The sequence below is a fragment of the Hemicordylus capensis genome, chromosome 3, assembly GCF_027244095.1.
Source record: "Hemicordylus capensis ecotype Gifberg chromosome 3, rHemCap1.1.pri, whole genome shotgun sequence".
In the NCBI taxonomy this organism is placed as follows: Eukaryota; Metazoa; Chordata; class Lepidosauria; order Squamata; family Cordylidae; genus Hemicordylus; species Hemicordylus capensis.
In genome coordinates, this window is record NC_069659.1 from 182,885,740 (window position 1) to 182,908,358 (window position 22,619).

The following is a 22,619-nucleotide window of genomic DNA, read 5'->3' on the forward strand; positions in this document are numbered from 1 at the left end:
GAAAATGAAGATGTAAAAATATTATGGGCCTTCCGACTACAAACAGACAAACATCTTCCACACAATACACCAGATATAACTGTAGTTGAGAAGAAGAAAAAACAAGTTAAAATAATTGACATAGCAATACCAGGGGATAGCAGAATAGAAGAAAAAGAAATAGAAACAATCACCAAATACAAAGATCTACAAATTGAAATTGAAAGGCTGTGGCAGAAAATGACCCAAATAATCCCAGTGGTAATTGGTGCCCTGGGTGCAGTCCCAAAAGACCTTGAAGAGCACCTCAACACCATAGGGGCCACAGAAATCACCATCAGCCAATTACAAAAAGCAGCTTTACTGGGAACAGCCTATATTGCACCCAGACCCAAGGAGACACGGACACAGAAGTATTATGGAGGAACTGGTCACTTTATTAGGGGTACAAGGTTTTAAGACAGTGCCTGCACAGGCACGGCAGCTGGGGTTGGCATTCAGAGCAGCAACAGTGCGGGCTCGGATGGGGGGGGCACCACGTGGCCACCCCCGCCCTAGAATCTCATGGCACAGACACCTCGGCTCCAGGCGGCCCACCTTCCAGAAGGGGGCGCCCTTCGTTGCCGACCTAAGGTCAGGACCCTGCAATTTACATCACCTGTCCGACGCTGTAAAGCCATACGGAAGGGTGTCGGTTGCAGGGAGGTGGGAGCAAGGCAGCATCCCTGATCTGTAAAGCCTCAAGGGATCTGCCCCTCCACCTTACAGCTAAAGCTTACCTAAGGTGCCGCACCGCATCAGCCGCTCACCTCCGCACTGTGCCCGCTAACCCCGTGGTAAAAGTGACCACAAGCTATTCCCTGGCTAACTAATCAATCCCGCTAAGCAACCTTGCTACTAACTGGTATAGGTTGAGGCAGGCGAAAAAAGGTGCACGCTAAGGCCAATCAAGCGTATACCCAAAAAATTCCTGCCCGGCCCCAAACGGCGACCAGCAAAGCCCAACCTATGCCAGAGGGAGGGAGGGAGGGTGCTCGGTCAGGGAAGGACTGAGCCGGCACAGGCCTGCTGCCGGTTCACTGCTGCTAGCCCCGCCTCCGAGACGGAGCCGGGCCAATGGGAGCTAGCTCCCAGTGCCACGTGCTCCAGGGGGTGGGGCTGAGGGCAAACAAGCCGCGCAGCCTAGAGCGGCTGCGATCGGCTGGCTTGCACCCAGACCCAAGGAGACACGGACACAGAAGTATTATGGAGGAACTGGTCACTTTATTAGGGGTACAAGGTTTTAAGACAGTGCCTGCACAGGCACGGCAGCTGGGGTTGGCATTCAGAGCAGCAACAGTGCGGGCTCGGATGGGGGGGGCACCACGTGGCCACCCCCGCCCTAGAATCTCATGGCACAGACACCTCGGCTCCAGGCGGCCCACCTTCCAGAAGGGGGCGCCCTTCGTTGCCGACCTAAGGTCAGGACCCTGCAATTTACATCACCTGTCCGACGCTGTAAAGCCATACGGAAGGGTGTCAGTTGCAGGGAGGTGGGAGCAAGGCAGCATCCCTGATCTGTAAAGCCTCAAGGGATCTGCCCCTCCACCTTACAGCTAAAGCTTACCTAAGGTGCCGCACCGCATCAGCCGCTCACCTCCGCACTGTGCCCGCCACAGCGGGCGTCAGCCTAGCTTGACGCCCCGCCACCCCACAGGCCTAACAGCACTGTTGCCAACCCCAGCCGCAGATCGTCTAAGAAATACCTCATACCAAGGGGGGACAAGTGCACCCCATCACCCCTGAATAACTGGGGGAGCGAGAACGCGATGTCGTTGTGTGGGATGCACCCACCCCCCTTTGAGGCGATGAAGCGCGCCATGGCCGCGTTCACCCCGCGCCTAGCCCTATCTACCTTGTTCTGCTTCACCGCCCCCCTCCAGACTCGCCGCTGAGTGATGTCAGACCAGATGACCACCAGCCCCGGGCACCAGGAGAGGGCGACCACCAGGTCCTGGGCAATCTGTCTTGAGAGCGAAATGCCAGACTGGTCCACCAGGTCGTTGCCTCCAAAATGCAGCAGCAGGACATCCGGGACAGGATTCCCTTCCAGGAACTCGTGCAGCATCGGCAGGAACTGGGCCCTCCGCATGCCCCGCCGGCCAAGCCACTCCACAGTGGCCCAACGCCCCAAACCAAGCTGGGTTCCAGGGTCGGCGCTCTGCGCCCACTTGCGTGCCCAGAAAATGAAGGAATGGCCCAGTATGAGGACTCTTGCGCGCTGCCCGGCCGCCCTCGGCCCAGCCGACTGAGGCCCTGCGCAAGAGGAGAAAGCGTTAGGAGTGGCACAAATAAATGGTTCGTGGGTGGGGGTGGGGCAGAATTTATGCGCCCATCTACCGCACGTATCGGCGGTAAGCCGCTGACCGCCACCTGCCCAGCCGCCGGATTTCCGGGCCCGAATAACCCATCCGAGCAGCCATGGAAGCCGCCCCAATCCGAAAGGAGTGGGGGGCCAGATCCTGGGTAGGCACCCCCGCCGCCACAAAGGCTCTCCTCATCACTGCCCAAAACTGGAATTGGGTCACGTGGCGCCCATTAGCGTGGATAAAGAGGCACCCCATAGCTGAACCCCTGGCCTCCGTGTAGTCCTCCAGTGCACGGACTGGGCACAAGCCCGGGTCGCCAGCGGCATGCAGCGCGACACTCTGCCCCTTGCCTCTCTGATCTGTTTTTGAAAACCTAAGGTGCAGTACCACCCGGGAAGCACCCACGGTGAGGTCACTGAATTGAAGTACCCTACTCGTGGGGCCGCGCCTGCTCCTGGGGAACATCTCTCCAACCCTAAAGGCCCCGAAGAAAGCAACCAAGGCTGCCGCCCTGAACAGGACCTCCTCATAAGGAGACGCACAAACCCCAGCAAGTTGCCGCAGTGCCAGCTGCAGCGCCTCTGGGGTGACCGGCCTACGTCGGTCAGGTTGCACGGGCGTCTCCCTCGCCCAGCCCTCCAGCATGCGCCGGACCCTGAAGTCCCCAGAATGGTCGGGGAGGCCCCTTGCTTTCCCAAAGAAAGCCAGCGCAGCCAAATGGCCGGCCATGGTGCTCACCGCCAGCCCCTGGGCACGGAGGTGCACCAGGTACTGCATCAGCTGTTCCGGCGGCACAGGCCACACATGGACCAATCCTACCTGAGCTCTAAACTGCAGAAAGGCCCTGACCCTTTTGTCGTAGGCAACCCGTGTCCTGGGCGCTATGGAGGCTTGGATGGCCCTAAACGCCTCTACATCCCAAGGTTCCACAACCATTCGGGCACCTGCTCGGGCTCCTTGGCGGCTCCAGGTGCCAGCTTCCGGAAGCGCTGCATCTGGAAGCGAGACAGGGCATCTGCCACCTCGTTCTGCACCCCTGGAACATGCTGGGCGGTGAAGAGCGTGTTATGGCGAAGGCATGTTAGAACCAGGGCCCGCACCAGCCCCATCACCCTCTGTGATTTGGAAGTCTGGCTATTAATAATCTGAACCACGGCCAAATTATCGCACCAGAAACGCACGACCGAGTCCTTGAAGGACTCGGCCCAAATGTGCACCGCCACCACAATGGGGAAGAGTTCGAGGAAGGTGAGATCCCTTGTGATTCCCCGTTCCGACCAGCTGCCCGGCCATCGTTCCGCGCACCAGCGCCCTCTCAGGTACAGGCCGAACCCAAGGCCGCCCGCGGCGTCTGACTGAACCTGGAAGTCGGCCTCGAGCAGCTGGGAAGAACGCCAGAATGACACCCCATTAAAGGACTCCAGGAACCTGAGCCAGAGCCCCATATCCTCCCTCATGGCGGTAGACACCCTAATGAGGAAATGGGGTCGATTACACCCCACCATGGCGTCACACAGGCGCCTTAGAAAGGGGCGGCCTGGAGCCACCACCCTGCAAGCGAAGTTCAGGTGGCCAACCAGCGATTGCAATTTGTGTAGCGTTACCTTCCTAGCCTCTCTGCATTCCCTGAGCAATTCCCTCATGATGCTGAGCTTGTCCCCGGGGAGGCGTGAGAGCTGTCCCACCGTGTCCAGCTCTATCCCCAGAAATGTAAGCTTCGTGGTCGGGCCCTCTGTCTTGTCCTTAGCCAGTGGCACCCCCAGATCCCCGCAGAGTGCCCTGAATGAGTGCAGTAAGTGTAGGCATTGGCCAGAGCCCTCCCTTCCTCCGAAAATAAAGTCATCTAAATAGTGAGCGGAGGAGCGTAGCCCTGCCCTCCGGCGCAGTGCCCATTCCAGCATAGAGCTGAAAGCCTCAAAGGCCGCACAGGAGACCGAGCATCCCATGGGGAGGGCTCTGTCGATGTAAAATCCCCCTTTAAATGCGAAGCCCAAAAGGTCAAAGTCATCAGGGTGCACGGGCAGGAGGCGGAAGGCGGATTCAATGTCGCACTTCGCCATCAGTGCCCGAGGCCCGCAGCCCCTGATCATGGCCACAGCCTCATCAAACGATGTATACCGTACTGAGCAAAGGTCCGCCGGTATCCCATCGTTAACCGAGTCGCCCCTTGGGTAGGACAGGTGGTGGATAAGCCTATACTCTCCCGGCGCCTTCTTAGGGACCACGCCCAAAGGGGATACCCTCAATGTTGGCAGTGGCAGCCTGTCAAAGGGGCCCAGCACCCTCCCCAGAGACACCTCCTTGGCTATCTTTTTCGCTACTATGTGTTCCATCCCCCTAACCGATTTTAGGTTGCGTGCAAAACTATGGACCCGCCTGGATTGGCACGGAATCCTAAACCCCTTCACAAAACCGTCCTCAATATAGCGTGCGCGCTCCCTGTTGGGGTAGTCACGCAGCAGCCTCCGGAGCACCGGGATTTTAATTGGGCTGGGGCCCTTTTCCAGCCGTGGCTGCTGGGCCCTTTGCCCCTCCCGGGCCTTGGTATCCCCCTTTTCCCCTAAGGGCTTTGGCCCGCTGGCAGTAGATACTGGCGTGCCGCCCACCGCAGAAGCCACAGTCATGCCGGTACTTGCACGGGGAGCGGGCACACTTCCCGTTCTTGTTAAATTCCCAGCACACCAGGGGACCTTGAACCCCCTGTGCGCCTGAGGCCGAAGCCGCTGACGCTGCCGGTGTTTTGGAAATGAGGTGCCCGCTGTCGGCGCGCTCGCCAACCAAGGGCCTCGCGGGTGTCATAATCTGAAGCCATAACTCGGGGTGCTGCCTTTCCCAGGATATACCCGCATTGCTGGAGGCGCGCTCGCGGAACGCTTGGTCGTAGCGCTCCCAGGCATTACCAGCAAAGTCCATGAAGGCTCTGTGTATAATATCAAAATACTTAACAAGAGCGGGGCCCCGCTCTGGATATTTCTGCATCAGAACACCCATGTAGATTGTGTACCCCGAAACCCAATTTGCCCAATTATGCTCAATGGGCTTCCGCTTTGTCCTCTCCTTGTCCTTCCCCTGGGACCCCTCCTTCTCCAGTGGCTCCGGCTCCTTGAAGAGCAATTGGAACACGTCAATGCACTCTCCTTTCCAAATCCGTTCCTTAACTGCTGGAAGGAGGTGGTCCCCCAAGGGTACGGGCCCATCCCCAGTATGCCAAGCAGAGCTGAACTGTGCCGTTGGCCCCTGGGTGGGCAAAGCAGCGCTCCCCCCTTGCCAGACCTGATTACAGGTGGCGTGTGGAGATGCCCAGTTAACTGGCCCTGGGAACCACCCGTATGGTCCGTAGGGGGTGCTAAAGGGCAGTCCCCACGGCCAGGCCCCCTGTGGGGACTCACCATTGTCGTCCCTGCCGTCTCCTGGTCCTGAGTCCGCCGGTTGTGTCGTGATCCCCGCTGGTTCCTCGTGGGCAGTTCCCGCCGCCGCCTCCAAAGCTGCTAGACGGTCAGCAAAGCCCTGCATTAGTTTTGCCTTCTTTTCCGCCCTGTTTGACTTTTTTGCATGTGGGGGCACCCCCGAAGGCCCCCCGCCCGCCTCGTCGCCCTCTAGAGTGGTGCGCTGCCTCTCAAGGGCCTGCAGCCGTGCTATAAACGCCCTGATGGCACCCAGTTCCAAATCGCCCTCATCGTCGGAGGAGGATTCGGCGGGTGCGTTTGGCCTCTTAGGTGGCCGCGTTGGCTTGCCACCCTTCTTGGCTGGAGCCTTCCCACCCTTTTTAACTGGGGCTTTCTTAACTGGGGCTTTCTTAGGGCCCATGTCCCAAAGGATGAAGCTTATGGGCCTGTACCCTGCCCTCAAGTGCGTAAACAAGTGACCTGGCCGGCGCAAGGCTGACTGAGGCCTACGCTGGCAAGGAAGGCCTATGAGTCACAGCGCCTGCCCCACCTAGCCGTGGTAAGGCCCAGCCCCACTGAAAGGCCCCCAAATGAAGCTTAGGCCCGGCAGGGGAGGCCCACGAGCCCACCAGGGAGGCCTAGTCAATGCAGGCCCCCAAAATGGGTGTGTGGGGGGGGGGTTAGGCCCTACAGGCCCGACAATAAAGGCAAAGGCCGCCCTTAGCAGAAGGCCTAAATGGGCCCTGGGTTGAAGGGGTTCACACAGTTCAAGCCAACACCCCCAACGTCCAATCAACCCTCCCCCAGATGACCGGGTTAGTCAATTGCCCCCCCGCTGAAGGCCTGGTGCGGCCTACTGAGGGCCTGGGGCGGCCTGCTGCCCTCACTCGATGCTGGGCAGCTTGGGCCTGCCGGGGCCTAGAAGCCCTTGTGTGGAGAGGCCCGAAGATCAAAGGCCGTTCCGAGGAGGACTTAAAAGCCTCTCCTGTGATCCCCCCAGAGCCCGTTACCACAGGCGGCCGGGCTACAGAGGCCCTGGCCGCCCAGCCGCTCCAATCCGCTGCTCGCTCGAAGGGCCGCTGCACTGCTCCCCGATGTTCCGCTCCCGTGGGCCTCCTGCTCCGGCTTCCGATTCGGGTACCCAGCCAGCCACGTGGAGGCCCCGAAGCCGAGCAGCAGCACGTCCTTCCTTCTGCTCGGTCAGGGAAGGACTGAGCCGGCACAGGCCTGCTGCCGGTTCACTGCTGCTAGCCCCGCCTCCGAGACGGAGCCGGGCCAATGGGAGCTAGCTCCCAGTGCCACGTGCTCCAGGGGGTGGGGCTGAGGGCAAACAAGCCGCGCAGTCTAGAGCGGCTGCGATCGGCTGGCTTCTGTGACGATATTTATAACAAATGACAATAAAATTCTGGCATCCCAGGTCCTTGGGAAGGACTCGATGTTTGGATAAAACAAACCAGTCAATAACACCTGTCTGACTGTGTAAACAAGAAAATAATAATAAGCACCTCAACACCATAGGGGCCACAAAAATCACCATCAGCCAATTACAAAAAGCAACTTTACTGGGAACAGCCTGTATTCTGTGATGATATCTATAACAGCAACAACATTGACAATAAAATTCAGCCATCCCAGGTCCTTGGGAAGAACTTGATGTCTGGATCAAACAAACCAGTCAATAACACCTGTCTGATTGTGTAAATAAATAATAATAATAATAATAATAATAATAATAATAATAATAATAATAATAATAATATATTCAGCCATCCCAGGTCCTTGGGAAGGACACCAGTCAATAACACCTGTCTGATTGTGTAAACCAGCACTACCCTGACGTGGCTGTGGGGCTTGTGTGCTCTGAGAAAGGTGAGAGCTATGCCAGAGGTCCAACCATACTGAAAGGTCTCACCAGAGGAGCCAGAAAAAGAGTGCCTCTCCCATCAACAATATGGTGAGATGTAACTTTAATAAATCTATACCGGGTCGGTCGTCGCCTGGGTCAACAAGGACCGCGCCAGGTGCTGGAGTCCCTGGATATCTGGTGGCAAGTGGGCAACAGGACTCAGGATCTTCAAATGAGCAACCAGGGCTGGAGACTGCAAGGTTACTGGAAGAAACGCCGCTTAACCGGGGGGAAAATACGGGAAATGCCAACAAGGAAATAATGATCTGCTATTACGAGTCTAGTCCAACTAGAAGAGGTTATTTTAAAAGAATGTACCAAATTTGGAAAGAGAAGCATCCAGAAACAGAAATAACAGAACAAAGGCTAGCAGACCAGAGAAGATTCATAATCAGAAATAAAGTATTCACAGGAGTTGAGCTGGCAGAACTGGAAAGAGCAACACAGGCTCAAGATATTGGTCTGTAATCACTTGGAACTGCATTTTTTGCTGGGTCTTTCATTATAAGATTAGTTTTCCCAGTTGTTAGCCATTGTTCAATATCACCTCCTTGCAAAATGTGATTGAACTGTTTTGATAGTTGTTTATGAAGGTTTGTTAGGTATTTAAGCCAAAAGCCATGCAGTTGATCGTCGCCTGGTACAGTCCAATTTTTAATTTTCTTTGCTCTTTCACTTATTAATTCTGGTGTTATTATTAGATCTTCTATTTTTTGGTTACATTTTTGACCTCTTTCATCCAGCCTGCTTTTTTATTATAATCTATTGGATTGTCCCATAATTTCCCCCAGAATTGCACTGTTTCTTCTTTATTTGGTGTTTCTAGGTTTCTTGCAGTTTCTCCTTCTATGCTTTGGTAGAAACATCTCTGATTCGACTGAAATTGGAGATTCTGCCTGGGTTCTGTAATTCTGGCTTCATACCTGCTAATCTTCTTTGACACTGCTGTTATTTGCTGCTTTATTATTTCCAGGACTTCTCTAATTTTCCTTGAATCTAGGTGGTATTTTTGGATCAGATACTGTTTGGTGTTTTCATTCTTCAGCTTCTTGTCTTTCATATCTTTCAATTTACTAGCATCTGATCTAAGCCTGGAGATTTTATTTTCTAATGTAATCTTCCATTTAGGTGATGTACTGCTTTCTTTTTTGACAGGTCCACTGATCTTATATCCGAGCTCTTGTGTTGTTGCTGTCTTTGCTGTCTTCAGCCCTGGTTGCTCAATTGAAGATCCTGAGTCCTGTTGCCCACTTGCCACCAGATGTCCAGGGACTATATCACCTGGCGCAGTCCATTGCACAATTCACACAACCTTATTATAAGTTAAGTTCCACAATAGGAGTTACATGGTTTTGTTTTGAGATTTTGATGACAAACATTTCCACAACATCTTTTGCACGTGCGATTAGGTTTTGACAAGCAAGGTGACAATGATGCTTTAATCGAAGGAGCAAATATGAGCAATGCATTATGATAAATTCTTTCTTCCATCTGCACAGTAGGTGACAATTATGTTGGTACCTGCAGTGTATGAGAGCAGCAAAACATGCTCCCTGCACAGAAGCTGCCCGAGCTTAATCAAGCATGAGGCTTTGCAATAATGATGAGATATGTGGGACATGCTAAGTAATGACATGTAAATTCCTAGGAGATCTCAGCCTTTCTAAAATAGCAACTGCATGCTCATAATATCTGTTATATTAACTGAATGCACAGGGCACAATCGGGCCAAAGTTTAGCAGAAAGCATTAATTTATGATTAATCCTCCCACTGAAATCAATGGAGCTTAAAAGCACTTCAATCTGCCTAGATTTTGCTCATGGGTTTTGACCTGAAATAAATACCCTTGGTTTTCTCATCTTGGGGATGTGTAGGTAGGGTGACCAGATACAAAGAAGGCAGGGGACTTGTACCTTTAATAACTATGCAGAAGAGGGAATTTTGGTGGCTTCAGCTTTTCCACAAAAGGATTAAAAGTAGGATTAATAATAATAATAATAATAATAATAATAATACGATGTCTATAATAATAACAGCAACAACATTGATAATAAAATTCAGCCATCCCAAGTCCTTAGGAAGGACTCGATGTCTGGATAAAACAAACCAGTCAATAACACCTGTCGGACTGTGTAAACAATAATAATAATGGTAATATTTGTTGTATATAAATATTCATTGTAAAAAATGTTTGCTGAAATTCTCGCATCAGCACATTTATTAAGGTACAGGAGCCTTTGGCATTGTCACTCTAAAGATAGGTAGATTTTTTCAAAAACTCACAGAGTCTTTCTAAATGAGAGGGATGGGTTTGTGCCAGTTGGATCAGTGGATTCCCACATTTTCTTTAATTCAGAGCCAGTGTGGTCTGCACACTTTGGTTTGGTCAGGACCTGCCTTGACCCTCTTATTTTCTCGGGGACATCTGCAGAAGGAGAAGGAAACTGGGAGTACAGTTTCAACTGAGGAGGGAAGAGAGAGAGAGTGTGAGGATGAAGCCCATCATGATGAGATCAGGAGAAGGGGGAACAAGAGGAAGGAAGAGAGAGAGAACTCTCAGGAGCCCCAGAATGTTGCCTGCAATGGCAGGAAAAGGGGGGAAGGGGAGGAGGGAAGAGAGAATGAGAGAAATCCCAGCAAACTGAAGATAGAAAGTGGAAATTACTCCTCCCCCTCCCTCTTCTACTCCTCAGAAGGACAATTACGTCAACCCGTTCACACTTCCCATGGAAACCCTTGGGAAGTGGATACATGGACCCTAACTCCCACATTCAATATGAGGAAAAAGTGGTGGTTATTTGCCCCACCTTTAGTGCAGATTTGGGGGCAAATTATGGCAGAAAAGTGTTGATATCTATGTGAGCGCTTTATATAGGTAGCAACATCCTCCATATGAATCAGCACTGAGTGTGATTCAAATTGGCTTTTAGGAATACTCACAGTCAAATTTGGAAAACCCAAAATGCTCAGAAGTAAACCATACTGAATTCAATGGGGCATACTTCCTATACATACTCTTAGAACCTGTTCACATGAGCGGCCTGACCCAGGCTTGGGCAGCCCAACCTGGATAGAGGTGCTCGTGTGAAGTGTCAGGATGGAGGCCAATCCTGACATTGCTTGATGTGTGAATGCTCAGGCTGCTTGCCTGGCTCATGGGTGAATTCATGGCAGCACCAGCTGTGTGGGCACACAAGCTGTGTGCCTGGAAGTGCTGCTGGATTGTGTAGGGGGAAGGTAGGTGCTCTCCTGCCTTCCCCCACCCACCCTCTCTGGCCCAGCAAAAGGTCGTGTGAATGGCCTCCTTGAGTTGCTACAATAGTGCATTGTGTCTTGCCAGTAGAAGGTGAATTAGACATTTCACTGAAATCCAGTAGTTTTGTCAACAGTGATGGGCAACACTTAACCTACAAGTAAGCTACTTTTCATGTAGTTAAATAGTAATTACAACTACTTTACAAATAGTAGTTCAAGCTACATAGTTAAACTATTGTAGTTTAATTTCTAATTAGGAAAAATAATTACTTTTATCGATTAGGAAATAAAATCTAATAAAAATAATTCAATATTTATTATAATTTTTCTGATTTCTGGTCATTGACTGTAATTCATTCATTCATTCATTCATAAATGAATGAATATTATTCATTAATAATTCAGTAATACAAATTTGTTATTATTTATTATCATACTGAAATCTTTTTTTTAAAAAATGCAATTACATTATCAAATCAGTCACTAAGAACAGAGGCATGCTTGCAAATACTGATGTGGCAAACAATCCTCCTTCCACTCCTTCTGTGAGTTGCTAGGAGCATGCTCAGAGAGCACCATATTTAAGGAGGCTAACTGCTGGCTAGGATTTCTAAGCCTGCCCCACAAAGACAGCAGAGTACATGGCCTCAGTTGGGTTTACTTTCTACAGCCATGCTTTGATTGCTTAAGGTATGTGCTAGCATCAAATTATTAATTACAAACCTATAAGGAGAGAATGTTATTTATTTAATGAACAGTTCAAAGCTGAAATGTTTTGATTAGAGTGACTATGAGCCTAGACAGGGTATGCTATCTATAGGTTATATTTAAAAAGTTGTCGCTATATATTTCTTTAGGAGTGTAATGATTTTCAAAGTACAATCTGGACACCCTTTTTCCTTTGCAAACAACATCTCTGGCAACTTTTAAACAGGCACCGAAGAGACATTTATTCACCCAGGATTTTAATTAGATTTATAGTTTAACAATTTTTAATACTGGGTTTGAAATGTTTGAAATGTTTTAATGTTTTAAATGATTTTCATTGTAAACCACCCAGAGTCATAAGTTTGGGGTGATATAGAAATATTTTAAATAAATAAATAATAAATAAATAAATTCAGAACTGTGAGCCTTTTTGCTCAAGTACACAATCACATTAAATTTCTTCACCAGCCCCTGAGCTAAATCCCCCCCAAATTGTCACTATTGTCTATTGATAATCACAAGCGATTTGCTGTCCCAGGGAAATCATGAATAATGGTCTGCCTGCTGCATACCTATTTGAATATGCATATGTATTAGTGGATGAGATTTCTGTCTTTCTTTCTTCTGTGCAAAGTTATTGGTTTGGGTAGAATCCATGCTGGGAACCTCCACAAGAGCCCAGCAGCAACATTCTTCATGGCAGCCAAAAGAGGACTATCTAAGCAAGGTCCTTCCCTCCCCCACTATTAGCTGTCCCGTCTACGAGTGCCACACTGCATATTTTTCAGAAAGTGGTGCCAGCGCTCAAGGTCTCTCAGGTTCCAACCTCTGCAGTGGGAGGCTGTTTTCCCCTGGTGCTTTATAAGCAGCACACAAATGCACAGAGAGAGAGCATTCTTTTTATTACCCGGATAGAATCCTGGTGAGACTGAGAGAGATTGGACCTAACTGAATCCTAAATTAAGTTCTGCTTCCATCTACGTTGTCATTCACGCTTTAATCCTAGTCATTTAAGGGTTGAATGCAGTTGCTTAATAGTAAAATAAAGGCACTCCGCTGCACATGCCTTGAGATACACTTTTAATCATACTTTGTTTCAGGAACTTCTAAAAGTCCTGTCCTGAAAACAAAGGTTTATTACTTTATTTGACCAAGTTCGTTTTTATTTAAAGTTCACTTTTATGTAAAGCTTTTGTACTTTGTGTTTTGTTGGTGAATGACTGTAACAATAAAGATTTGATTTTGAAAACAAATGTTCTAAGGGTCTCTAAACAGCATGCCCTCTTCTTTGGAAGTTGTTACTTTGGATTACTTTAATCATCTTCATCATTTATTATTATGTACACAAAAGATATCTCCATACAAAAATTAAAGGTGATATGACCTTTCAGAATAGGAACCATACAAAGTGAGATGACATCAGTGGAACTAGTCTGCAGCTAGCTATATCTGCCAACATATCTGCCAACGTCAGCCTTCTACAGCAGCTGCTCCTCACTCTTACTCAGTAAACCCCGCCCCCCCGGCTGCCAGTTTTGCTGCCTTTATAAACAGCAGTCTTGGATGAATCCCTTGTCTTGTGTATCATGGCTGCTAGTGCAAATGGGCCAGTGGTTGCCTAGCAGCAAACCAGCCGAGCTGCTCACAATGGCTTGTTGTACCAGCCTATGATGTGAACAGCCTCATTCCTGGGGCAACCAAGCTTATACTTCCTGTTCCATCACACTTGGTAGGTAGCTTCAAACTTCCCTCCCCTCCCTAGGTGACCAAGTACATTTAAGCAGCATACCCTTAAAGCCTGATGGGACAGGACAAATATTTCACCATACTGTGGTCTGGGAGAAGGTGAGGAAGAGGGTGGTGAGGAAGAGGAGCAGAAGCAATAGCAATAGCTACCACTACTGCCCACTTGTTCACCTGTCCTTAGCAGGTGGATGCCATATAATTAACTCATGTCCTCAAAGCACCCCCTGGAAATCCTGAAGCTGACAGAGGTCATAAACAGGTTTTAGGGATGTGCGGTTCGGTTCGGATCTGAACTGGTTCGGATCCGAACCGGTTTTGGTTCGGCAGTTCGGATCCGAACCGAACCACCCCCGAAGAACCGAACCGGGGGTGGTTCGTTCAAACAGGTTCAGACTGGTTCAGACACATGAAAATCAGTAGGATGGTAGCTGGCACCCAGGGGTACCTGTCACTCAAACCCCAAAGCAATCGGACACTCGTATGATTTTTTATGAATTTTTGAAAATTATTTTTATTTTTTTCTCATAGGATATAATGGGACTCGAACCAGGTCATTATTCCTTATTGTGGAGCACCCATGGGTGCCAACAACCATGCAAACCCTGAAGCAATCAGACACCCCTATGATTTTTTATGAATATTTGAAATATTTTTAATTAATTTTCTCATAGACTATAATGGGACCCAAACCAGCCCATATTCCCTATTGTGGAGCACCTAGGGGCACAAAAGAGGGGTGGGTGGTAGACAGGTAGGGGTGCCTACCACCCCAAAAATCCCAAGGCAATTTGACACTCCTCTGATTATTGGTGAATTGTTAAAGTATTTTTGAATTCCTCATAGAGAATAATTAGGATTGCAGCAAATGTATAGCTTCACATCAGGGGGAAAGGGGTGTCGTAGAGTGGAGTGTGGTGGGTGGTAGTTCCTAGGGTGGGCAAGGAAGCTATCAGAATTATTTGAAAGGAATTGGGCAAAGGGGTGATTTTTAAGTGATTTTTTTAAGTTTACACGTCTTTTTCTCCATAAAGAAGCATGGAGGTGTCAGCAAATGTATAGCTTCACGTCGGGGGGGAAAGGGGTGTCGTAGAGTGGAGTGTGGTGGGTGGTAGTTCCTAGGGTGGGCAAGGAAGCTACCTGAATTATTTGAAAGGAATTGGGGGGAAGGGTGATTTTTGGTTAATTGTTGAAGTTTACATGTCTTTAAGGTTTTTCCTCATAATAAGTTATAATGGAGCTTTCAGCAGCCCCATAAGTGCACTTGGGAGGTGCTGGGGTGGCCCAGAGCGAGTGGTGGTGTAGTGCACATAGGGTGCCAACCACCCCTATGGGTTTCTAACCCATGGGGTACGGGGTTCTCTTGTTTCTGAGGTATTGAGTGTGGATTCTATGATAGCAAATGAGATTTTAAATGAGACACCATGAATCCACTCTAATATGCTATCATATCGTATGAATGTCTGATTGCTTTGGGGTTTGGGTGACAGGTACCCCTGGGTGCCAGCTACCATCCTAGCTACTATTTGAGATCCGAACCGGTTCGGATCCAAACCGAACCAGGGGATGGTTCGGACAAAACCAAAACCGAACCACCCCCTCCTGGTTCGGACCCGGTTCGGATCCGAACTGAACCGGACGAACTAGTTTTGTGCACATCCCTAACAGGTTTCCTCATTTCCTCCAGAGAGATGACAGCTGTGGAGTTTTCTTCTCCTTTGCCCAGCAATTGATTAGTGAAACTTACTGTGTAAGTCACTCATTAGTGACAATACGGTGTGATTACTGTGGCTGATTTGACATCTACTATCCCACTGTAGCACACTGGTTTCCAATAAAGAGCAGAGTAGCACCAATACTTATAGTTTCAAGAAAGGAATACTGTTTCCTCAAGTCATTTTATTTTTATTTATCAGTTTATATTTATTTTATAAATAAATTAAGACATTTTTTTTTATCACAAGCATATATTCCGATGCATTCCCCTTCTCCCCAAAGCTGCATCTTTTTATTATTATTTATAACCCCTAAAACATTCTTTGAATTGTGGGCCTAAATTAATCATATTTCAAGGCCCCCACAATCACACACTATTCAAATAAGTCACAGGATCAAGAACTGAGTTGGTAATGATCGGCAGAGCTAGAACTTTGCTCTAACAAAGTGCAAAGTACATTTTTAAAAGTACTCCTCAAAAAAGTTTAGTTCAGCACTCCTACAGCATATAAAACAGGGAATGATCAGGATCAGAAGAATGATATATAAATACGAATATGGCAAATATTTATATACTGCTTTTCAACAAAAGTTCCCAAAGCGATTTAATAGCTATAAATAAATAAAATAGCTCCCTGTCCCCAAAAGGCTTACAATCTGAAAAATAAAAATAAGACAGACACCAGCAACAACCACTGGAGGGATGCTGTGCTGGGGGTGGATAGGGCCAGTTGCTCTCCTCCTACTAAATAAAGAGAATCAATACTTTTAAAAGGTGCCTCTTTACTCAGTTAGCATGGCACTAACTACTTAGTTACTGCTTCTTTACTCTTTGCTCATAAGCCTAAGCTCCTCCCACACCAGCCCCTTTCTTTCCCCTCAAACAGGGCCAGCCCTTCCACAAGGCATGAGTGCAGGGTAGGGTGCAGGGGGCAGCAAGTACAAGGTCCTTGCCACCATAGGCACCATGCCATTGTCCACAGCTTCCTCACCCTGCTGAAGCAAGATATTCATTTCCCCCTCCTCGCTCTGCTGAGGAGCACCTCTTTTCTCTCTCTCCACCCTAAATTTGAGCTACTAATGCCCTTGCCATCACTGCCTTCCTCGGTAGCATAGTCTAAGAGGCTACTGCCTTTCTTGTGTGCTCCTTTCCTCTGCCAGGCACTCAGAGTGCTGCAACAGCATTATCCCCTGTAGATGGGGATGTAGTTCTCCAAGGTTTCTGAGCCTAAAATACCATACAATGGAATCAAGATAGAGCTCAGCCAGGAGAACTACATTTCCTAAGAGTTCACACACCTTGAATGCTGCTGTTCCAGTATTTGGAGAGACAGTGAGGGAGGTAGAGAGAGATGTCTAGAGGGCAGGGATGGAATAAGACCTTGCTGCCCCTCTTCCTCCAGGGAGGGCTGGCTGGCAAATGAGGTGGAAATGGGCATACCCTAATATTAGGCAAACTGAGCCCAAATTTGGAAGCATCTGAGTTTGCTTCGTATTGCTTTGAACTGGGGTGAGGAATTTCTAACTGGGGGAATTTTCATCGAGAAAACCTCTAATTCAAACCAGCTACGTCAATAGTGGAAAAGTGCAGTGCTACATTAGACAGATTCTGTGGCAGTTATCATGTTTCCATTTGCACAAGAACTTGCACAACCAACCTTTTTTATCCAATTCTCTAACCCTCTTCAGACACGATCCCTTCTGTGTACAACCAATGTGTAAGGAGGAAAATAGAAATATGCTGACTAGATATGCCCCCAAGCCATGTCCCTGAGTGTCTACTCATTCCAGTACTTGTCCTTGAAGGAAAGCAGCACTGAACAAGTCAATTATTACTCCATGGGATCTGGAGCCCCAAGAACATAAGAACAGCCCTGCTGGATCAGGCCCAAGTCAAATCTAGTCTGGCAGCCTGTTTCACACAGTAACCCAGCAGATGCCTCTGAAAAGCCCACAGGCAAGGGATGAGGTCATGCATGCCCTCTCTCCTGCTGTTGCTCCCCTGCAACTGGTATTTCAAGGCATCTTGCCTCTGAGGCTAAAGGTGGCTTATAGCCACCAGACCTGACCCTGAGCCCTATATGTTTTGAGATCTGGCATCCTGAAGGACCACCTCCTTCCACAGAACTGCCCATGCATTGAGACCTGCATCTGAGGTCCTTTGCTGGGTATGCATGCACGTAGCAACTGAAGAGAGGCCTTCTTCCCTTCTTCAGTGGTGGTGGTGCAGCTTTAAAGTCATCTCTCCAGAATTGCTCACCTGGCACCTGGTTTGATTAGTTTTTATCACAAGTCTAAAACTTCTAATTTGTCCAAGTCTTCAACTGATTTTAGAGACATTTTATAGTGTTTTAGGGGTCCACTGCATTCTGTTTGTGTTAGTAATATTTTAAGCTGTATTATCATCATTTTACTTTAGTTAGGAACATAGGAAGCTTCCATATACTGCATCAGACCATTGGTCCATCTAGCTCAGTACTGTCTACACAGACTGGCAGAAGCTTCTCCAAGGTTGCAGACAGGAGTCTTTCTCAGCCCTAAGGGGAATATCTTAAGAGTGCTTACATATAGTCTCTCATTCAAATGCAAACCTGCTTAGCAAAGGGAACAATTCATGCTTGCTACCACAAGACTAGGGATGTGCACGGTCCGGAGAAGTCCGGACCGGCACCGAAGGGGGGCCTTGTTTTTAGGGCGGGGAGGGCTTGCTTAGCCCTCCCGCCTCCTTGCCCCCGCCAGCGCCTGTATTGTACAGTATAGGGGCGCTGGAAACCAGCCGCCCCCCCCCCCGCCGCCGCGGCGGCGAAATAACCCCTAAAACCAGCCAGCCCTCCCTCCCTCCCAGCTAGCTGCCCGCCCGCCCGCCCACCCACTCACCCAGTCGCTCACCCGGTCGCTGGATAAAAAGCGAGAGGAGCTCCGGCACAGAGCTCCTCTCGCTTGGAAGGCCTCCAGCAGAATGGTGGCTTGCGCGCGCGCGCATGCGTGCGCCGCAAACCACGCCGTTCTCCGGAGGCCCGGTCTACCCGCCGGGAAAGGGCCGGGTAGACCGGGCCTCCGATCGCTGGGTAGACCGGGCCTCCGGCGATCGGAGGCCCGGTCTACCCAGCGATCGGAGGCCCGGTCTACCCGCCGGGAAAGGGCCGGGTAGACCGGGCCTCCGATCGCTGGGTAGACCGGGCCTCCGGCGATCGGAGGCCCGGTCTACCCAGCGATCGGAGGCCCGGTCTACCCGGCCCTTTCCCGGCGGGTAGACCGGGCCTCCGGAGAACGGCGTGGTTTGCGGCGCGCGCATGCGCGCGCGCGCAAGCCACCATTCTGCTGGAGGCCTTCCAAGCGAGAGGAGCTCTGTGCCGGAGCTCCTCTCACTTTTTATCCAGCGACCGGGTGAGCGACTGGGTGAATGGGTGGGCGGGCAGGCGGGCAGCTAGCTGGGAGGGAGGGAGGGCTGGCTGGTTTTAGGGGTTATTTCGCCGCGGCGGCGGCGGGGGGGGCGGCTGGTTTCCAGCGCCCCTATACTGTACAATACGGGCGCTGGCGGGGGCAAGGAGGCGGGAGGGCTAAGCAAGCCCTCCCCGCCCTTAAAGACATACCCCCCACCCGGACCTGAACCAGGCAGGGCCGGACCGGTCCGGCAGTTCGGCCTTTCTTTGGAATGGCTGCCGGACCGGTTCGGGCACACCACTACACAAGACCAGCTCTCCTTTGGAATCTGCTTTGGAAATTCCAAGACCTTTTAAAAGCAAGACCTTTTTGAAAATAACTAAATAAGGGCTAATTCATATGAACAGGAAGGGAGAGCATAGAGAGCACGCCCATTAGGATGTCTTCCAGGGATGTTCCGATGCCCCGCCCCCAGCACATTCCTTAACTTTGTCTAGGGTCTGTTCATCTGAATGGACCCCAAACATACACTCCAAGTATTTGTTTATCAAAATGACGCCTAAACACATGCTCCAAGTGCCCCACATGTGACACATTCCCCTTCTAATGAAACACAGCACATTCTCCTTTTAATGAAAGGCACACGCAGAGTTCAGACAATGCAGATAACCTTGGTTAGTTTATTTAGCAGGTCACATAGCAGAAGAAGACAGTGCACAGTTAATATCCTGGTTTAGAGTACCTGAATCAGCATTCAGGTTGCTTATTAAAATGAGACACATGAGCTTGCAGGAAACAATCAACTCAGAAAATAAGGATTAGCAAATACCCTGATTACCTACTCTTGAGCAAAGCATGTACACATCCTGTGTTACTCAAATAATCTTTAAATGAATGCACAATTCAAAAGCTGAGAAGCAGCTTTACTAACGGTCTAATCAGCAGCAATTTCTAAATGTAGTTTCTGATGAAATGCTTTTATTTCTCAACCAGTAATTTTGCCACCTACTGCCATGACAATAGTGTTTCTGGAAGCCATAGGATAATCTTTCTTAACAACCTGTGTCTTTGACTGTCTTTCAGCATCCTATATACTTCTTGCAGCAAGCCAGGAACCTCAGGCTTCAGGTCAAACTGAACTCAGAAAGTCACAGACCTTTCATATCAAATTTCATATAAAATATCACAAATTGATAGAAATCTAGATCTGAATGAGGCCCGTACAGGCCAGTTCTAACAATATTTATTTTTGTGGCACACTATTATCTTTTAAATAAATGGATTAATATTGTAGTTCTTGTGCATATATCCAGAACAAAACAGCCAATTACAATAACTATTACACTAGTCCCCTGCCCCACCACCCATGCATATATTCTTTTCATGGTTTTATCTACAAAGTAATAAGCTTCAGAGAAATGTTTAGCAAATTAACTCATTATGGGAACTCTCTAGTGTACTTCTCATAGTGACCTTTGATACAGCTGTAGCAGGAAATGATGTTTGCCCAATCTTGACCTTCCACAAGGATTTCCTGGTTATTGGATAAAAACCCTGTATCTGCCCATACATGGTTAGACTGTGGGAGTCGGGCAAAAGTATTATGGAGGGAAACTCTATTTTTTTACTTCAATATGTACAAACCAATAATGATTTTTTTCAACCTTGACCTCTCCCTAAGGAGCAGAGTATACTAAGTGACTGTGTTCTTCATTCTGAGGCTGAGTTACTTAAAAACTACTGAAGCTTCCCTTAGTAAAATACATGCCTGGATTAGATCCACTGACTGAACAAAGGCAGAGCTTTAAGCAGACTGCCAAATCATCTCTGTGAGGGAATTTGTATGCAGAGAAAGAGATCAAACTGCAGAGGTAGCCAGAGGTGTGCCGTGTGAGTCATCAAGGAAGGAGTTTTGCACAGGTTAGCAAGCCATCCTGATTCAGGAGGAGGGACACCTGCCTTTCAGGCATGATGTTTAGCATCTGAGATGGCATCTTCAAAGGGCTTTTGCAGTAGCCACTGTGTCTCAAAGAACTAGAGGATTATGGGTGCCGTTTATGCTTCTGGGCGAGTGCTTTCATGCAGAGCAGCAAAGAATTGCAAACATAAACATGTACACATTTAGTCTCGTTCTCGATATGACATATGGTGTGGTAACAGTATTGAAAGGGTTTTCACAAGCACGGTGTTACTATTTTTGTCAGATTAATCACCTGTCATACTTACCTTAAGGTAGGTGACAAGAATGTTTTAAGTGTCACTTAAAGATTATGTTTTTAAAAGAAAGAAGTCTTACTCTAATATGAAATATTTCTAGCCACTAAATTCCTGGCTTAATTTACATTAAAAACACAGACCTGGATTAAAAGCAAAGCAGCAGCAGGTAGGGGTGTGCACAAAACCTCCTGGTCTGGTTTGGTTCAAGTTTGAACCATACCCAAATTGGACCGGGCCAGTTTGGTTTTGCCCCCCATCGAAAGCCCCCCTCACCTGTTTGTTTCAGTTGGGGGTGGGGGTTCACTGAGCATTTGGGGGGGGGATTCTTTTTAACTTTCCCCCTCTGTTGGGCTTATATGTGGCCTTGGTCATGACCTGGCCATTCAGGGTCCCTCTGCACAGGTGCAGTGGCTTCCAAAATGGCCACCATGCTGGGGAATAGGCCCAGAAAGGGCCAAAGACACCCAAACCGGGTGATTTTAACAAAAAGAAAGGCCAGTGGGGGCAGGGGGAACCTCTGCAGACCCCACCACCACACCTTGGAGAAGCCCCCCAGAGGGGGTCAGATTTTTTTTAAGGCTCAATGAACCCCTGAATGGAGAGGGGGGGGCTGTTCAGTCCAGGCCCAAACTGAACCAGGGGTGGTTTGGCTTCAATCCCCAACCTTTGAACCAAACTGGTTTGATATCAAACTGGTTTGGATTCAAACCTGTTTGTGCACCCCAGTGGCAGGGACTGCAAAGCTGGGAGCAGCTGAGGAGTTTCCTTCTATTTTTATTTTTATTTTTATTATTTTTATGTATGTATTTATTTATTTATACGCCTTTTATTATTTGTACTTGATGCATAGAAAGTCAATCTCTGAGCCAATGTATTATAATAATATTGTGATAATCCATTGGGTTAAGTTGCCACCCAATGTTGCTATATTTAGCATCATAAACATAAGATTGCATGAACCCACCTTCTGCCTGGTTCCATTTGATTTGATTTTTATTGGGGGAAATGTTATTGGCAGTTGGTTATGCAAACTCTTGTGCTAGTTCAGGCTTCCCCAAACTGCGGCCCTCCAGATGTTGCTGAACTACAACCGCCAGCATACCCAGCCACAATAAATTGTGGCTTGGGATGCTGGGAGTTGTAGTTCAGCAACATCTGGAGGGCCGCAGTTTGAGGAAGCCTGTGCTAGTTAGTTGGGGAGCTTAAGAATGGGGATATGCATCCAAATCTTTCCTTGAATGAGCAACAGGTGAAGAGAATGTGAGGCATCTGCATAAGAAGAATCTTTCCAAAAGCAAATATCCAAGACACTCTGATAATATTGAGTTAGTATCTCTCAGCTCAGGAGCATTAAGCGACAGCTTAGGTTGGTGGAGCATCAGAAAACATTCTGCCATATGGTTCAAAAACAATTATTTTCAGATGCTTCACAAACTTCATACTTGCAATTCTTGTTCTTCAGGTTGGTAATATTGCTGATCAAATGATGCATCATTCTACCCGGGAGGTACAAAGAAGGAGAGGTGCAGTTTATTAGGAGGAGAAGGAGCAGTGTGGGAGAGAAATGTGACTTTGCCGAACCAGGTTGGAGTAGACAGGGTCAAAGTTATCCTTACAACCAATAGGAGATGACATCCCTCAGATTCATAGAGCTACAAACAGAGTTGCTGGGAGGGGATCAACCCCATTGGTGGTTTAATTGATTGGCAAGGTGCTGGGGTCTTGCGCTTACATCCAGAGCAAAAGGGATGAAATAAAGGTCAAAACTTATTGGCTGTTGCAAGCTAGAGCTGACAGTCTAAAAGCAAGAAAAACAAGATATCTGACTGTTGCTGGGTGGTTTTTGCAAGTGACACTGGCCACAGGGAACCACAGGTCCAGTGGAACCAAGGTTCTGCTCCCAATCCCACCCCACTCTGCTGTCTGAATTCAGATGTAATGGAGAGCAGGGAGCCTGCAGTCAGCAAGACTACAGA

At 48.7% G+C, this 22,619-nt stretch overlaps 1 protein-coding gene across 1 annotated transcript; it reads right to left on the reverse strand.

Annotated features, from left to right (window-relative positions):
- Positions 1-393: 393 nt before the first annotated feature.
- On the reverse strand, positions 394-7,039 carry LOC128351574 (uncharacterized). Its single transcript, XM_053311247.1, has 2 exons — positions 3,272-7,039; positions 394-2,274 (listed from the first exon to the last, which is right to left on the reverse strand). Exons 1-2 carry the CDS (start codon positions 4,949-4,951, stop codon positions 1,885-1,887), a joined length of 2,070 nt encoding a protein of 689 aa, XP_053167222.1. The 5' UTR covers positions 4,952-7,039; the 3' UTR covers positions 394-1,884.
- Positions 7,040-22,619: the final 15,580 nt, after the last annotated feature.

What these genes read in the sequence shown, in the direction of transcription:
- LOC128351574 (XM_053311247.1), bottom strand. Translation starts at nt 4,951, where the DNA reads ATGACTGTGGCTTCTGCGGTGGGCGGCACGCCAGTATCTACTGCCAGC. An exon ending in CCGCCAAGGAGCCCGAGCAG is followed by an intron (nt 2,275 to 3,271) that starts GTGCCCGAATGG and finishes CCTCTTGCGCAG; the next exon opens with GGCCTCAGTCGGCTGGGCCG.